Consider the following 17,230-nt stretch of genomic DNA (forward strand, 5'->3'; position numbering starts at 1 on the left):
AATGGAAGTCCCCGCAGCAATGTTCTAACATCTAGTGGAAAGCCTTCCCAGAAAAGTGGAGGCTGTTATAACAGCAAAGGGGGGACCAACTCCATATTAATGTCTATGAGTTTGGAATGAGATGTTCGATGAGCAGGTGTCAACATTTGTTGTAGTTGTAGTAGATGGGTTTGAGACAGAGTTTGTTATTGCAGACAGTTTCCCATGTCAAGACACACTGTGGGTAGTTCTGGGAACTGCGACACACAAACACGCGCACATGCAAGCACACACACACACAGGGACCACTATGACCGTCAGGGGAGGCCAATGAGAAAAGCACAGCGCATTAACAGATACAATTATGTACACACCTCACATGGTAAAAACAAAAAAAACTGTGGTAATCAAATTCACATTTATTATTCAAAACTTTTTAATGAAAAAATTGAATGAAAATCTTGCTTCGCATGTTCTATGTAATGCATGTTTTATGCAAAAGCCAGAGTTACATAATGCTATCTCCAGTTAGCATTTAGCCCGGAGTCGTGTTGTAATGCAATTAGGCTTGGGCAATATAGCGTTTATACTGTATCCCGGGGTATTACAAAATACTAACTGTATTATTTTCAATAACGTTAAACAACAATAATAACAATAATATTTGGGCGGTTGCAGGGCACCCACACCTCGCGGGGGCTGCGTGCTTACGCCACTGCTTCTAAGTTAAGTACAACTATAAGAAATCCAAAGATGTGTCAAGTAAAATTTATCCAGCTCAAGACTCCAGCTATGCATTTGGTTTTCCTCAGTTGCTAGCTAAGTGGCTAGATGTCAAATTGTTTTGTGCTTCAATTTTTTATTTTTTATAAATAAAATAGTAACAATTATTAGCACCCCTTGTACGCACATTCGGTAGTACCGTATAACCCGGTATGGTACAGAGACGGTATGAAAATCTGGATAACGCCCAAACCTAAATGCAATGTAGCCCTGAGGAATGCTGTAAAGCATATCTATCAAACTCATTCCACAGAGGCCCGAGTGTCTGCGGATTTTCACTCCTACCCTTGTACTTGATTGATGAAGGTCACAATTATTATTATTTTTTACCTATATTTAACTAGGCAAGTCAGTTAAGAACAAATTATTATTTTAATGACGGCCTAGGAACAGTGGGTTAACTGCCTTCTTCAGGGGCAGAACGACAGATTTGTACCTTTGTCAGCTCGGGGATTTGAACTTGCAACCTTTCGGTTACTAGACCAACACTCTAACCACTGCCGCCCTAATTAATTAGGAACTCCCCTTACTTGGTTGTTTAGGTCTTAATTGACAGTAAAAAAACAAAGACCAGCAGACACTAGGCCTTCCATGGAATGAGCTATTGCTGTTAGCATTTATCCCTGAATAATGCTGTAATGTTATGGCTGTTAGCATATAGCCAGTGCTCACCTCTGCTCTCTTCAGCATCTCCCACTTGTTGAGGATCTTCATGGCAAACACCTTGTCTGCATTCTTCACTTTGACCACAGCAACCTACAGGAAACAGAGGAGAGAGAGAGTTAGAGGATGAGGGAGAGAGAGGATATGTTAGAAAAGTTTCCATCCACCATATTCATTACATCTACCCTGTCATGTTCATTACATCTACCCTGTCATGTTCAATAGGGCAAATCCGTAGGACGAAGTTCAGGTAGAATCTCTGTTTCCCTTAGTTTCAGAACGTTCTCCCTACTGAACATGACCCACTCCTATTAGAACCGGGAAGGGGAGTGAACGAGGGCAAAAGGGAACATCTTTGCGGATTGAAATGCGTCCATACAGTCAGAGGACGAGAGGAGTAGGGGAAGAGAAAGGAAGAGGGACAGGAAGTGACCTCGGACACAGAGGCAGTGACCCCTGAGACACACCACCTGGATCCTCTTTCACACACACACACACACAGCTGGGATCCTTTTCGCTCAAGGGCCTTGACGTGCCACTTACAGTCGCACGGCAGCACAAATACACTGATTTCAAACTGGTTTGCAGCAGGGTAGTTCCGTTTGATTTCAATAACTTTGACCTCATACCTTTTGATTTAAACGCAACATTTTATACCTATTACCCATGGTAGAAGTGGTTGGAAAGTAACTTTTTGGACCTGAATGCCAAAACATTTAGATGATAAAAGGTGATCAAAGTTGACCCATTTTGCATATCACACCATTCAATAAGACATCCATGTCTTCATCACTGGAAAAGATAAAGGGTTGAGTTTGATATCACTTAAAAGCAGGGCTGTCAAATGATTTTAGAATTCTTTGAAAAACATGTTTTTAAATAAATAAATAAAAAATCCCCCTTTAACAATAATTGTCTTCATTTTTCAAATATGTTTAGCTTAGACTCTATTTTACATAATCTGAGGTGTTTGTGTTGTGCCCGCCATTGGTTGGGGAACAGCATGATCCACAGGGTGGATGTCATACTACTAAAATGGGAAAAATCAAAATGTCAACTTTCAAATGGTAGCACAAAGATGGTTGGAGGTCCACACATCAGAGAATGTTGACTTGAATGGGAATATCAGTTGTTTTAAATTATACTGTCAATTTGCCATAGGAAACCTATTAAAATCATAGAAATGTAGATACTAGAGTAGACATCCCTATTTTAGTTGACATTCGACGGTGGTTGGACCGACGGCCATCTTTGTGGTAGTAATTGGAAGTAACAACGTCAATTCAAATTAAACCGTCAATGATGTACCAGCTAATTGCAGTGGTCTGAAGGGATATGTCCAAACTATTAATTATATTTCTATGATTGCAATGACACCCACCCTTTATTCAAAAGTATGCTGTGTCTCAACTGATGGGGTGCACAACACAAGAAACTCAGATTGTTAAGTAGGGTCTAAACTACAACATATGTGAAAATATATATCGATTGTTTTTTTAAGTTTACGCGTTTAGATAATTGATGTTAAAGGATAAAAAAACGGTTTCTTATTTTTATTACAAAATAGTTTGAAAACAATGTAAGCTTTAAACTATATCAAACTTAACCGTTTATCTTTTTCAGTGATTAAGACATGGATAACTCATTATTGGGTGTGCAAAAAATGCTACTACCATGGGCAAATATGTATGGAAGGTTTCCTTCAAATCAAAAGGGATACGGTCAAAAAGTGATTGAAATCAAACGGAACGACCCAGCAAGGATAGGACACCTAGGTAGTCAAGCTACTGCTAAGTGCTAACGTCTCTGACGCAACCACAGGCAGCCCCCATTGTTAGGCCTGAGTGTAGTAAACAAGAGCATTCCTAAAACGAGTTGAGTTGCAACGGGAGCAAGGCCAGATGACTTCAGCTAGCAGGATTCCTCCCTCCTGCCTGCCTGTCTGCCTGCCAGAAGACACAAGAGAAAGCCTTTTTCACTTCAGCTTCTCCGCAACTCCCTCCGTCCCCCATGGGAGGAATTTAAAGCACCAATCATCCACTCAGTCACACAAACACAAGGAAGCACGCATGTGCGCACACATACGCAATGCACACACACGCACACACACACACACACACGAAATGCACACAGAAAATTACATGCAACACACACAAAAACTCTGTAGTCTGTAGTCCATTAAATGAGCTGGAGAAAAAGAATGAACGCTAAATGCAAATATAACATTCCCCTGCTGTTCGGGTTTCCTCCTGGTGAACTGATGGGGGGAAAGGAGAGGACTGTTCTTGCTACTGGCCCTGTGTATAGCGTATACTCCCTCCCTCCCTGTTTTCTTAGCTTTCATCACTCAAACATATGTGTGAGAGCTTGACATGCAGGGTGGCTGACTGGCTGCTCTACGCTGTAGTGATACAAAGAAAAATACATTCATCAGGAGAGCCAAAACATCACACACAGATGCCAAGCTCCCTCTCCCAGCTCACAGACAGACGCCATCTCTCTCCGATTTGACAATGGGGATATGAAATAAAAACATCCTGCTCATAATTTGTTCTCTTTTCTTTTTCCACAGCTTCCCACTCCACACTCTTCCATAGGGTTGCCAGATCTTCCTGTCCCTTTTTCAGATTTCACAGGTTTTTCCTGAAATCCCACTTTGAGGATTCCCCTCCCTGCTTATTCCCTCCTGATTTATGTAATTCTCCAACTGGTATTTATGGAAAACAGGAGAACTTTGGAAAAGTTTTTCAGAAATACTGGTAGGGGTATTCCTCAAAAAATAAATAAAAAGTAACGAGGAAATTTTCCAGAATTTTGCAAAACTGCTACTGTGAATGGGGTCTTCCTGCGGCATTATGAGAAAGAAAAAAAGAAAAAACATTTTCCGGTGTGTCGCTGCTAAATGAATATAGGGGAAATACTGGTTGCACTATGATGGCTTACCACTGGAAAGACATAAGATGGACCTCTGGCCAGAGACCTTTAAATCATGATGACTTCATAATCATTACATAGATCTAGACCTAAGCTATGTCTTTGCCTGCCGGCCACTGGATATGGTTGTTGTTGTTGTGAATAGGCCTGAAAATGTATAGTGAGCTGAATAGACCTGTGATTGTAAATATACGTTTTTATGAATTAAACAACTCCAGCCACTTACTTTGTAGCTGCTTTTCCAATCAACTCAGTAGATTTGGATAGCATGTAGGCTAGGCTATATGAAATACACAGGCCTGCATGATACAGCACAGGAGGCACAGAGACTAAAGGCGTCCGCATGCTTCCCATCCAAAACAGTTTGGGAACAGTTTGTGCATATATTATGACGAAATGTTGATCGTTTTGGCTTTCGACAAGTGTTTATTTGGCTGTTCATGGACACAAAATTATTTGAGGCAAACCGAAATTCCGAAGCCGAAGTCGGTGATTGGTCAACAGTAGGGATTCTTCAATGAAGTGTTGTCATTCAAAGATAGATTACTCGTTTTCATGCACATTTTTCACTTGAGAAATACTGCCCCAAACATCTTAGTTCGATGTAAAACTGTTCGAACTAAGATCTCCTTGGCAAAAACAGATTGCTTGTATTACTGTATCTTAGATTAAGTCTGACTATTCTGAAGAAGGGTATACTAGCTACGGAGTTTCAAGATGGACAAACCGCACTAATGCCGATTTTTTTTTCTCGTTTTCCAAGCGAAGGTCTTTTAATGGTGTATACGAATACACTCGTTCAGTTCGCCTAGCCGAGTTTGACTAGGCGCCAGCCGAAACCGAATCTTGCGGAAGGAAACCTTTAGGCCAACCTCAACACAAGGTGCGAGAAGAGATGCGGTACACCACAGGGGCCTATATCAGAAATACAATAAGTAGAGGGTCAACTGTGAGACTGTAGCTTAGCTGAACGTCAGAGCCACAGAAATAGCTCTTGCACGAGTGAACGCCACTGCTAGCCTGACACGGGGCTAAGGACCAGGGCACAAACATGTTTTTCTTTCATTCACTGTGAATTAAAACCCCAATAAAAAAAGTCTGAAACAGGCCATATGGACTTCAGCACTGGGTAGAGCGCCAACCAACCCATTCCACCACACGTGAATTTAAACACTATTCAAAATCTTTCAAATACTTTGAGCATTTTCTCTAACCTGCCTGGAACAAACAGGCACCAAGACTGCTTTTACCCCCAAGCCATGAGACTGCTAAATAGTCAATTAATGGATACCCAAACTATCTGCACTGACCCCATCTTGCACTGACCCTTCGACCTTTCATTGTATTCGGCGCATGTGACAAAATTAGATTTAGATTCTTTTTGCAGTGTCAGATTTGCCAGTTTGAACTATTCTATTGGTCCATGAAGCAAGCCAAGCTCAATCAACCACAGATAAATTAGGCTATTTGAAATCATTTCAAATAATATTGAACCCAGGTCTGCCAGCAGCACAGCAGCTAGCCTAGCAGGCTATAATATACAAAGACCATTTGTCATGTAACCTTACACGGCTGAGTTTCTGCTGCCATTGCTAGCTCGCCAACATTCCCCAGGTTTGACATCACTCGCAGTAGAAGACATAATAATAACTATATTTCAACTCCTGCCCTCGAGCCGTGAAGAAGAAAAATAAGGTTCGGTTTTAGTTTAATTTTGTATAGAAAATCTTTCACAACGACGGTGATGAAAAGATTAAAGCTTTTTCTCTTACATGTTGAGTCATGCATATAGCATGTGGCCTAGTGACCCATGCCTTGCTGCTGGGATCACACTATGTGCACCAACTATCAAATAGCATAATATATATATATGCCCAGATTCTTGAGGAACTATATTGTCTTTGCATGCATTGTTCTGTTGTTGTGATTGTCTCTAGGCCCTATGTAGGCTACACTTGAAATGCTTTTTCCTTTGCTGATGTCTTGCAAGCTTTCTATTGAGGTTCAAACTTCAAAAATACTTCCTGGTGAAATCAGGTTATAAAAAAGCACAATAAAAAAGGCATAAAAAAGCACAATAAAAAAGGCACAAAAAACAACATACCTCTCCAAAGGCTCCTCGTCCAATCACCTTGAGGATCTCAAAGTCCTCTTTGTGCAGGCGCATCTGTTTCACCTGGGAAGTGAAGGGTTTGGCTGCAGGACGAGAGGAGAGGAGAGGTTAGAATTCTGGGGACTTAAAATATTGAACTTGACCTGAGAATGCGCACACTAAAATAGTTGCGCAACATCATGATTTAATTCATAAAACAGCAAATCAGAAATACATTTTTTAGGTGGATACTAGAAAGCGGACACAAAGCAAGTGGCACACAACACAGGTAAATCCATTTGAATGTAATCATTTTTTTGATGCCATTCCTTTTGATTTAAACAACAACAACAACTTTCCATACATGTTTGCCCATGGAAGAAGTAGTCAGAGCGTGACTTTTTGGACCTGAATGTCAAAAACAGTCAGGAGGTAAAGTTGCTCAAAGTTGAGCCATTTTGCATAACCCACCACAACATGAGGCATCCATGTGTTCATCACAGGAAAAGATCAACAGTTGAGTACATCATCATTTAAAAGATTACTTTTTTTTTTTTGCCTTTTACGTCAATTATCAATTTCTATATTTGCAGGTTGTAGTTTCGACCCTACTTCACATCTGACGTTTTTGTGTTGTGCCCACCATCAGTTGAGACCAGTGATGTACGGTATATACACCCTGGATTGGGTTTACTATATAATTGAGCATTGAGAGGCATTGAAGCCACTGGTCATCTAGTCTATATATAAATCATTGATTGAGACACAACATGCTCTTGAATGCAAGGTGGGTGTCATTTCAAATCATAGAAATATAATACATAGAATGGGCCCATCCCTTCATACCACTGCAATTTAGCTGGTACAGGTACACCGTTGACATTTAAATGTTTTAATTACCACCACAAAGATGGCTGTCATTCCACCAACCGTCGATTGTCTACATAAATGGCTATCATGTCTATTATATTATCTATATTTATATGATTTCAATAGGTTTATTATGGAAGATTGACAGTATAGTTTAAAACGAGAGATATTCCTATTCAAGTCAACATTATCTTATGTGTGGACCTCCAACCTGATATAAAATAAAGTCTAAGCTGCAACATTAGCTAATTGTCTTTTATTTTTGAGTTTGTGTTTAGATAAATGTAAAATAAAAATGTAAGGTAAAAAAAAAATCTAATTTTTTTTTTTTTTGTCACTGTAAGCTTTTAAATTATATCAATCTCAACCCTTTACCTTTTCCAGTGATGAAAACATGGATGTTGCAGGGTATGCAAAATAATTCAACTTTGAGCACCTCTCTCTCTTTAATGTCTTGGCATTTAGATACAAAAAGTCACTTCCTGAGCACCACAAAGGGCACATTTGTACAGAAGGTTTCGTTCAAATCAGAAGGTGGTGCTGTCAAATAGGGATCGAATTCAAATGGATTTAGCCACGAGTAATGATTTCCGGTGAGTGTCCTCCTGCCTGTCAGTCCTGTATGCGGAGGGGTTGATATAGTGTCAATCTGTGATCATGACCGCTGAGATCTTTATCGTAAACCACAGTGGTCTGGAAGTGCAGAAGGCAGTTATAAAACTGTCTACCGTTACCCTTACATTTGACCTAGCCTAGGGTTCTGGGTGACTCAAACGTAATCCGGAGTAAACAGACAAGCAGCATTTTCCCTACTTTGTCGAGGAAGGACATTCATCCACTTCCTTTTCTAATTTGGATCCTCCATTAAACCTGGAGGTAGACTGCCAGTTGGTTCAGCAGGGTCAGACTACCGAGCAGCAGATTGGATACTATTGAACATAATACAGACCTATTAAATGCCTATTGGCCTATATGTTAGGATATAGCATGGACCTACTGATGGATGGAGCTGATGATCTGTGCAGCATTTTGCTTAGGTGGACCCTTGTGCACAAGCAGAATACATGGGTCACATCAAATACTCAATCATTTAGTCATTCATTCATTTATTCATCCATCCATCCACTGGTTAGTGTTCCATCCTGGCACGGTCATCATGTGCCAGACTTATCCAGAGAGGCCCTTGGCTCCCCTGTCAGACTCCCAGCCAGGCAGAGAACAACAGACCAAACCAACGCCCAACAACAACCTTTACTGATAAAGGAAAGGAAAGGAGGGGCTTTCAGTTGCTCAGTGTGGTATGACGAATACCGATGTCCCTTCTTCAGTGTTTAAATATACTGTAAGAGTGCACGTCAAGTTAATGTCACGTGCACAAGTACAGTGAAATGCTTTTCCAGCGAGCTGGAAACCCAACAATGCAGTACTCAATATCAATGTAGGACGAAAAAAATAACATAGAAAAAAAACAAGAAGAACACGAGAACTAAGTAAGCTACTGTATATCCAGGGTCAGTTCCAATACCATATTTACAATGTGCACAGATACTGGACTGACAGAGGTAGATACACTTTAACGTACATACAAAGGTATGTGGACACCCTTCAAATGAGTGAATTTGGCTAATACAGCAACACCGTTGCTAACAGGTGTGTAAAATCTAGCACACCGGCATGCAATCTCCATAGACAAACATTGGCAGTAGAATGGCCTTACTGAGGAGCTCGGTGACTTTCAACGTGGCACCGTCATAGAATGCCACCTTTCCAACAAGTCAGTTCGTCACATTTTTGCCCTGCTAGAGCTGCCCTGGTCAACTGTCAGTGCTACATCTAGGAGCAACAACGGCTCAGCCGCGAAGTGGTAGAACACACAAGCTCACAGAATGGGATAGCCGAGTGCTGAAGCACGTAGCGCGTAAAAATCGTCTGTCCTCGGTTGCAACACTCACTACCAAGTTCCAAACTGCCTCTGGAAGCAACGTCAGCACTATAACGGTTCATCGGGAGCTTCATTAAATGGGTTTCCATGGCTATGAAGCCCAACGCAAGCCTAAGGTCACCATGCGCAATGCCAAGTGACGGCTGGAGTGGTGTAAAGCTCGTCACCATTGGACTCTGAAGCAGTGGAAACGCGTTTCCCTGGAGTGGTGAATCACGCTTCACCATCGGGCAGTCTGGTGGACATATCTGGGTTTGGCAGATGCCAGGAGAACGCTACCTGCCCCAATGCATAGTGCTAACTGTAAAGTTTGGTGGAGGAGGAATAATGATTTGTGGCTGGTTTTCATGGTTCGATCCCCTTAGTTCCAGAAAAGGGAAATCTTAATGCTACTACAGCATACAATGACATTCTAGACGATTCTGTGCTTCCAACTTTGTAGCAACAGTTTGAGGAAGGCTCTTTCCTGTTCCAGCATGACAATGCCCCGATGCACAAAGCGAGGTCCATACAGAAATGGTTTGTGGAGATTGGCGTGGAAGAACTTGACTGGCCTGCAGAGTCCTGACCTCAAACCCATCTAACACCTTTGGGATAAATTGGAAAGCCGACAGCGAGCCAGGCCTAATCGCTCCAACCTCACTAATGCGCTTGTTGCTGAATGGAAGCAAGTAGCCACAGCAATGTTTAAACATCTCGTGGAAAGCCTTCCCAGAAGAGTGGAGGCTATTATAGCAGCAAAGGGGAGACCACCTCCATATTAATGCCCATGATTTTGGAATGAGATGTTCTACGACACTTTTGGTCAGGTAGTGTATGTAGTGTGTGTGTGTGTGTGTGTGTGTGTGTGATGGAGTGTCAGTGTGTGTGTGTATATGTGTAGAGTCCTGTGAGTGTGCATAGAGACACTTTTTGAGGATTAGAGGTCCCATGCCAAACCTTTTCAACCTCCTGAGGGGGAAGAGGCGCTGTCGCACCTCCTTCACGACTGTGTGCACGTGTGGACCATTAAAGAACTTGAAGCTGTCGACTCGCTCTACTGCAGCCCCGTCGATGTGGATGTGCTCGGAGGGGAAAATGGTGTTAAATGCTGAGCTGTAATCAATGAACAGCATTCTCACACACAGGATTTCCCTCTTATCTAGGTGGGTGAGGGCAGTGTGGAGTGCAATTGAGATTGTGTCGTCTATAGATCTGTTGGGCAGTATGCAAATTGGAGTGTGTCTAGGGTGTCTGGGATGATGGAGTTGATGTGGGCTATGACCAGCCTTTCAAAGCACTTTATGATTATAGTGAGTAATGAGTGCTGCAGGGCGGTAGTCTTTGTGGCATGAAACCTTAAAGTTCTTGGGAACAGGAATGATTGTGGTCAGTTTGAGACGTGGGGATTACAGACTGGGACAAGGAGAGGTTGAAAATTACCGTGAATATGCCTGCCAGCTGCTCTGCGCATGCTCTGAGAACGCGCCCTGGAATACCAGTCCTGTAGCATAATCTCTGTTCCTGATGACCATTTCTCAATGGAACGAGTCACCGTTAATTCCTGTGAACTCGGAAACACGGCATGAACAATTTCTGGGGTTTCAACAAATATTTCACAAGGGTCTATTTTCCTTATGTCCGTCCACATTGTGGGAAGTAGAACGAGCCAACGCTTAGCTTGGCACACACTGGGCCTTTCTCCAATCCTTAATCTCGCAGTTACTATAACGCCCCAGTATCACCACCACCACTTCTTAGCTTGTTGCATTGACCTTTAAAAAAAAGACACAGTAACTAGGCCTAGAAACAAGCAGTCTTGGACACACAAACACCAGTCTCGCTCAAATTTACCCACGGGTCACGTGCTGTTTTGTCTAACAGGGAAGTAATGTACATTGTGACATCCCGCCCTTCTTACTCCGAGCTTCCGACAAAGACCTTACAGTTCTGACGATACATCTTTACTTAACTATCAAAATATACGGGTCGGCCAAACATAGCAACGGTTGCAATGACAAGGTGTGGCGCAAGCCAGTTTGTGGCGCTTTAAAACGTGAATATCCAACCAAACGATGACCGACTTGGTGTTTGTTTTGTCCCTGACGGTTTTGCAAAAGCTTTCAAACTAAGTGACTTCACTGTTAGCAGGACAGAGCGCACATAACATTATGCACTCACACTCAAAACAGCCATGAGACTTTCAGTTTCATTGGTTAGAAGCACTGGCTGTGACTACCTATGCAACACAACTGGAAAAACATGAGTAGGCCCAACTAATCCAGTGACGGACTGGTTTATCCCAGACACAGATTATCAGACAGATCTAGGTCCATTCGAAGAAGTGAGTTTATTATCCACAGACGATGCAGCTGAAGGAAAACGTTGTACTACTGTAGACAAGTGTGTTCATTCAGCTAAAGAAACAAACGTCATGGTCTATACAGTAACCAGGCGTCACCCTAGGGCTCTGCACTTTCAATACTGTGTGTGTGTGTGTGTGTGTGTGTGTGTGTGTGTGTGTGTGTGTAAGCCTAGGCCTGTGTGCGTAAGCACATATGTGCGTGTTCATTGAATGTGTCCCCCTCCATATGCACTGGCCTACATGTGCCAATGTATATTTGCTCTACCCTCCCCGTACTTGAAACAGGTACAGTAGAGAAGGAGAGAGTGTGTACTCAGACCTAAGAGAATCTTTCTTTCCCCAAATGATCATTCACTACAAAGAATTTGAAACTATAAAAAAAACGAATAGTGTGAGAAACAAAACCTCAAATGCGCCATTTTGGCAGCCAATTGCGGTACTCGTCCTCCTCCCACTACCCGATGGGCCGCCAGTGAAAAGTACAGAATGTATCAATAGTATTTGCCATTTTGTTTTGTTTGGGCTTTCATGGCATGTGGCTTCTCAGTCATGTTAAAACAAGTCTACTACTATTACTTTTATTCATTATTATTCTCATTAGATGTTGTTAATGTTAATAGCATTACTACTACTACTACCAGGCCTACTATTATTATTGCTACTATGGTTAACCCGATCTTTGTAGTTTTATGTGTACTTAATTTAACTTGCCCTGTCAATAGTCTATTGAATTGAACGGAGTGAGAGAGACAGTAGATCCCACATCCAGGCAGCGCTGTGATGTACAGAGAGAGGGGACATCTGGAAGCCATAAGAGGGATTATTTACAGCCAGAGTGAGGTAATGACACAAAAATGCCACCTCCAGAGGAGGAAAAGAGGGAGAGCGAGAGGGGCCAGATCTGGGAATGGCTTTTCACAGCACTACTGGAAGGATGTTCCTCATAATAAGTTCGACCTTGTAAGAGCTTGGCTTTCATACTTTTGGAATTCTCGACGCGGCTCACGCCATTTCCCCAACCGTCATCACATTCAAAAGGAAGAGAAAACGTGTAGCTGTCACAATGGGACGCAGGACTAACGCGTCTTTGTCTGTGGACTTCAACAGTTCTAACCAGCCGTTGGAACCAAAATTATTTTCCAACAGTTTTGTTCTGAACAGAACCATACTTTTTCCCCGTTCTGTTCCGACCAGCAAAATGAAGTTCTGAACCGGATAGAACACCCAATAAGTAATGGTTTATATCGTTCCTTTCTGTTCCTTTTTAAACATCTGAAATCAAATATTTAAAAAAATATTTAAAAAAGGTTTAGCTCAACATTAAATTTGTTCACCAATCAGTGCAGATAGAGCAGCTTGCTATGGAGCAGGTAAGCGATAGTTGTAGGGCACAAGATGCGACTGATATTTTGTGGGTAGGTAGAGGGCAAGAGAGGGTGATGCGGGAGGTTTGGCTTGAAGCACCTGGGCATGAAGGGATTTCTTTTAACTTCAGAGTTGGCTTAAAGTTGTACCAGAGTAGGCTAGCTAGCTAACAAGCTTGTGGGTGGAGAGCGACACGACATTTGAAATAATGATCATACCATTTTCTATTTAATAAATCCAATGTGAAAGGAGATCACTATAGTATCCTTAACTAGTACTGAAAAAGTGTTAGATGCTTCTAGCTGCTCCTCTTTCTCCCGCTGCTCACTGCAGCCTGTATCTGTGAGTTCCCTAGCAAAAAGTCTCTGCCCTGGCTTGCTCACAGCTCACTGACTAGAGACAGCCACTAGTTGACATAAGAAAGCTACTTTCTAACGCTATAAACTCACTCTACATTATTTATATCAATATAATAACTCCGGTCGATCAAGACGGTGTTCTGGTAATGGCGCCGGAGGCGATGGCTGGCGTTTTACAGCGGGCTCCTAACCAACTGTGCTATTTATTTATTCGTTTTTTCCGCATTGTTTGTAACTAATTTTGTATATAATGTTGCTGCTACAGTCTCTTATAACTGAAAAAAAGAGCTTCTGGACATCAGAACAGCGATTACTCACCTCGACCGGGACAAAAACAATTTTTTTAATGAGTCCGATGCAAAGGATATACTGCTTTGTCGAGACAAGGCCCAAATCCCTATCATCCGCGTGAAGAAAAGACGGAGAAAAGGGGAGAGGGCAGGGTGCCTTCTAAGAATTTGTCCGACGAGTAGGTAAACCACCACTTCCCTCCGTATTATTGGTCAACATGCAATCATTGGAAAACAGACTGGACAATCTATGATTAAGACCATCCAATCAACAAGATATTAAAAACTGTAACATCATAAGGCTGAACGTGGCTAAATGACCACACGGATAAAAAAAAGAGCTGGCTGGTAAGACGAGAGGCAGGGGTGTGTGTGTCTATTTGTCAATAACTGCTGGTGAGCGATGTCTAATATAAAATAAGTCTCGAGGTATTGCTCGCCTGGGGTAGAATCTCTCATAATAAGCTGTAGACCGCACTCTTATTCATAGCCATCTATTTATTACAACAAACCGATGATGGCAGTAAGACCACACTCAACGAGCCTTATAAGGCCATAAGCAAACAAGAAAATGCTCATCCAAAAGTGGAGCTCCTAGTGGCCGGGGACTTTAATGCAGGAAATCTTTAATTTGTTTTGCCTAATTTCTACCAGAATGTTACAAGTGCAAACAGAGAGGAAAAAAAAAAAAAGCTCTAGACCACCTTTACTCCACACACAGAGATGCATACAAAACTCTCCCTCGCACTCCATTTGGAAAATATGACCATAATTCTATCCTCCTGATTCCTGTAACAAGCAAAAACTAAAGCAGGAAGTACCAGTGACTCAAAACATAACTGGTCAGATGACGCGGATGCTACAGTACAGGATTGTTTTGCTAGCACAGACTGGAATATGTTCAAAGATTCATCCAATGGCATTGAGGAGAATACCACCTCAGTCACCGGCCTCATCAAGAAGCGCATTGACAACATCGTCCCCACAGTGACCGTACGTACATATCCCAACCTGAAGCAATGGATTACAGGCAACATCCACACTGAGCTAAAGGCTAGAGCTGCCGCTTTCAAGGAGCGGGACACTAATCCAGAAGCTTTTAAGAAATCCTGCTATGCTCTCAGATGAACCACCAAACAGGCAAAGCATCAATACAGGACTAAGATTGAATCCTACTACACTGGCTCTGACGCTCGTCGGATTTGGCAGGGCTTGAAAACTATTACGGACTACAAAGGGAAACCCAGCCGCGTGCTGCCCAGTGACGCGAGCCTACCAGACGAGCTAAATGCCTTTTATGTAATTGCTGCAAAAGGTGGCTCTTCAAAGTATTGACTTTGGGGGGGATGAATAGTTATGCATGCTAAAGTTCTGTTTTTTTGTCTGATTTCTTGTTTGTTTCACAAGAAAGTATATTTTGTATCTTCAAAGTGGTAGGCATATTGTGTAAATCAAATGATACAAACCCCCCCCAAAAAATATATTTTAATTCCAGGTTCTAAGGCAACAAAATAGGAAAAATGCCAAGGGGGTGAATACTTGAGACAGCCTATAGGGAGGAGGTCAGAGACCTGGCAGTGTGGTGCTAGGACAACAATCTCTCCCTCAACGTGAGCAAGACAACAGAGCTGATTGTAGACTACAGAAAAAGGAGGGCCAAACAGGCCCGCATTAACTTCGACGGGGTTGAAGTGGAGCAGGTCGAGAGTTTCAAGTTCCTTGGTGTCCACATCACCAACAAACTATCATGGTCCAAACACACCAAGACAGTTGTGAAGAGGGCACGACAACACCTTTTCCCCTCCAGGAGACTGAAAGGATTTGGCATTGGTCCCCAGATCATCAAAAGGTTCCACCACTTGGTATGGCAACTGCTCGGCATCTGACCGGAAGGCTCTACAGAGGGTAGTGTGTACAGTCCACTACATCACTGGGGCCAAGCTTCCTGACATCCATGACCCTATATAAACTAGGCAGTGCCAGTGGAAGGCCCAAAAAGTTGTCAGACTCCAGTCACCCAAGTCATAGACTGTTCTCTCTGCTACCCGCACAGCAAGCTGTACCAGTCTAGGACCAAAAGGCTCCTTAATCAAATGGCCACCCGGACTATTTACATTAACCCCCCCTTTGTTTTTAACACTGCTGCTACTCACCGTTTATGATGTATGCATAGCCACTTTACAAATTACCACGACTAACCTTTACATTGACTCGGTACCGGTACCCCCTGAATATAGCGTCATTATTGTTGTAATTATTATTATTATTATTTCTTGTTACTTTTTTTTTTTTTTTTTTACCTTTTACCTTAATTTTGTAAATATTTTCTCAACTCTATTTATTGAACGGTGTTGTTGGTTAAGGGCTTGTAAGTAATCATTTCACAGTAAGGTCAACACTACACCTGTTGTATTCGGCAAATACAATTTGATTTGTTAATTTCGGCCAGCTAACTGACTATCTGTTAACCATTAACATCCCTAGTTCTCATGCTGTTCCTCAAAACCGGAAAAGAACAAACATTTTTCTCTTCTGTTCCCTGAACCAGTTCCAACCCCTGGTTCTCTCTCATTTAAACTAGAGTTGCCTTCTTGATCTCTAAGGATTTGGATATTCTTTATTTCAACTGGACTTCCTGGTTAAATAAATAATCGAATTAGGGTACAAATGCGGCTGGGGAAACCGCTGCATAGTCAGTTGTTTCCTTATCAAAAATGAAATCTGTACTTTTAAGTAGGCTGCTACCCCAGCTGCTTTGAACTAGAGTGACCCAAGCGTCAACCAGCCAGGCAACTTTTTTTTTTAAATAACCTTTTAGCCATTTAATTGCAAGTAGCTTTAAAACATCCTGTAAATTACCCAAATTACAGATGAAAATGTAACCAGGCCCTTCAAGTCGCGGCCAAGGGGCTCTCCGGTCTCCAGTACACAGATGTGGAGTGAGGACAGGCTGAGGAGGAGTAGCAATACTAAAAGACTTGGCCGGGAATCAGACAATCTGCAGCATGCGAGCTACCCAGGCTTAGCCAAGGGGACTTCCATAACATGAATTTTGTCATGTATGATATACACTGAGTGTGCAAAACATTAGGAACACCTTCCTTTATCCCTTAGAACAGCCTCAATTCATCAGAGCACGGACTCTACATGGTGTTGAAAACGTTCCACAGGGATGATGGTCCATGTTGACTCCAATGCTTCCCACAGTTGTGTCAAGTTGGCTGGATGTCCTTTGGGGTGGTGGACCATTGATACACACGGGAAACTATTGAGTGTGAAAAACCCAGCAGCGTTGCATTTTTTGACACAAACCGGTGCGCCTGGCACCTACTACCATACATCGCTCAAAGGCACTTCAATCTTTTGTCTTGTCCATTCAACCTCTGAATGGTACCCAATTCATGTCTCAATTGTCTCAAGGCTTTAAAAATCCTTCTTTAAAGATGTTTAAGTCTACATCGCGTAAAGAGCAGGGCTGTTACGGTGAACGTATTACCGCCACACCAGCGATCACGAGTCATGACCTCAGTCAAATTCCACATGACCATTTAGTCACGGTAAATAGGCTTCTCTGATGCTGCTCATGGTCATTAGTAGCATACCAAACTT

At 42.3% G+C, this 17,230-nt stretch overlaps 1 protein-coding gene across 7 annotated transcripts in view; it reads right to left on the minus strand.

Annotated features, from left to right (window-relative positions):
• LOC112250533 (serine/threonine-protein kinase MRCK alpha) overlaps positions 1–17,230 on the minus strand; it is a 91,899-nt gene that overhangs the window by 53,838 nt on the left and 20,831 nt on the right. For all 7 annotated transcript variants that reach the window (XM_024420768.2, XM_024420763.2, XM_024420766.2 and 4 more), the window contains exons 2-3: positions 6,464–6,555; positions 1,435–1,518 (exon numbers count right to left, since the gene is read on the minus strand). In XM_024420768.2, the coding sequence (XP_024276536.1) occupies positions 1,435–1,518; positions 6,464–6,555 (176 nt within the window). The remainder of the gene's footprint in view (positions 1–1,434; positions 1,519–6,463; positions 6,556–17,230) is intronic.

The sequence above is a fragment of the Oncorhynchus tshawytscha genome, linkage group LG05 (assembly GCF_018296145.1).
Source record: "Oncorhynchus tshawytscha isolate Ot180627B linkage group LG05, Otsh_v2.0, whole genome shotgun sequence".
In the NCBI taxonomy this organism is placed as follows: Eukaryota; Metazoa; Chordata; class Actinopteri; order Salmoniformes; family Salmonidae; genus Oncorhynchus; species Oncorhynchus tshawytscha.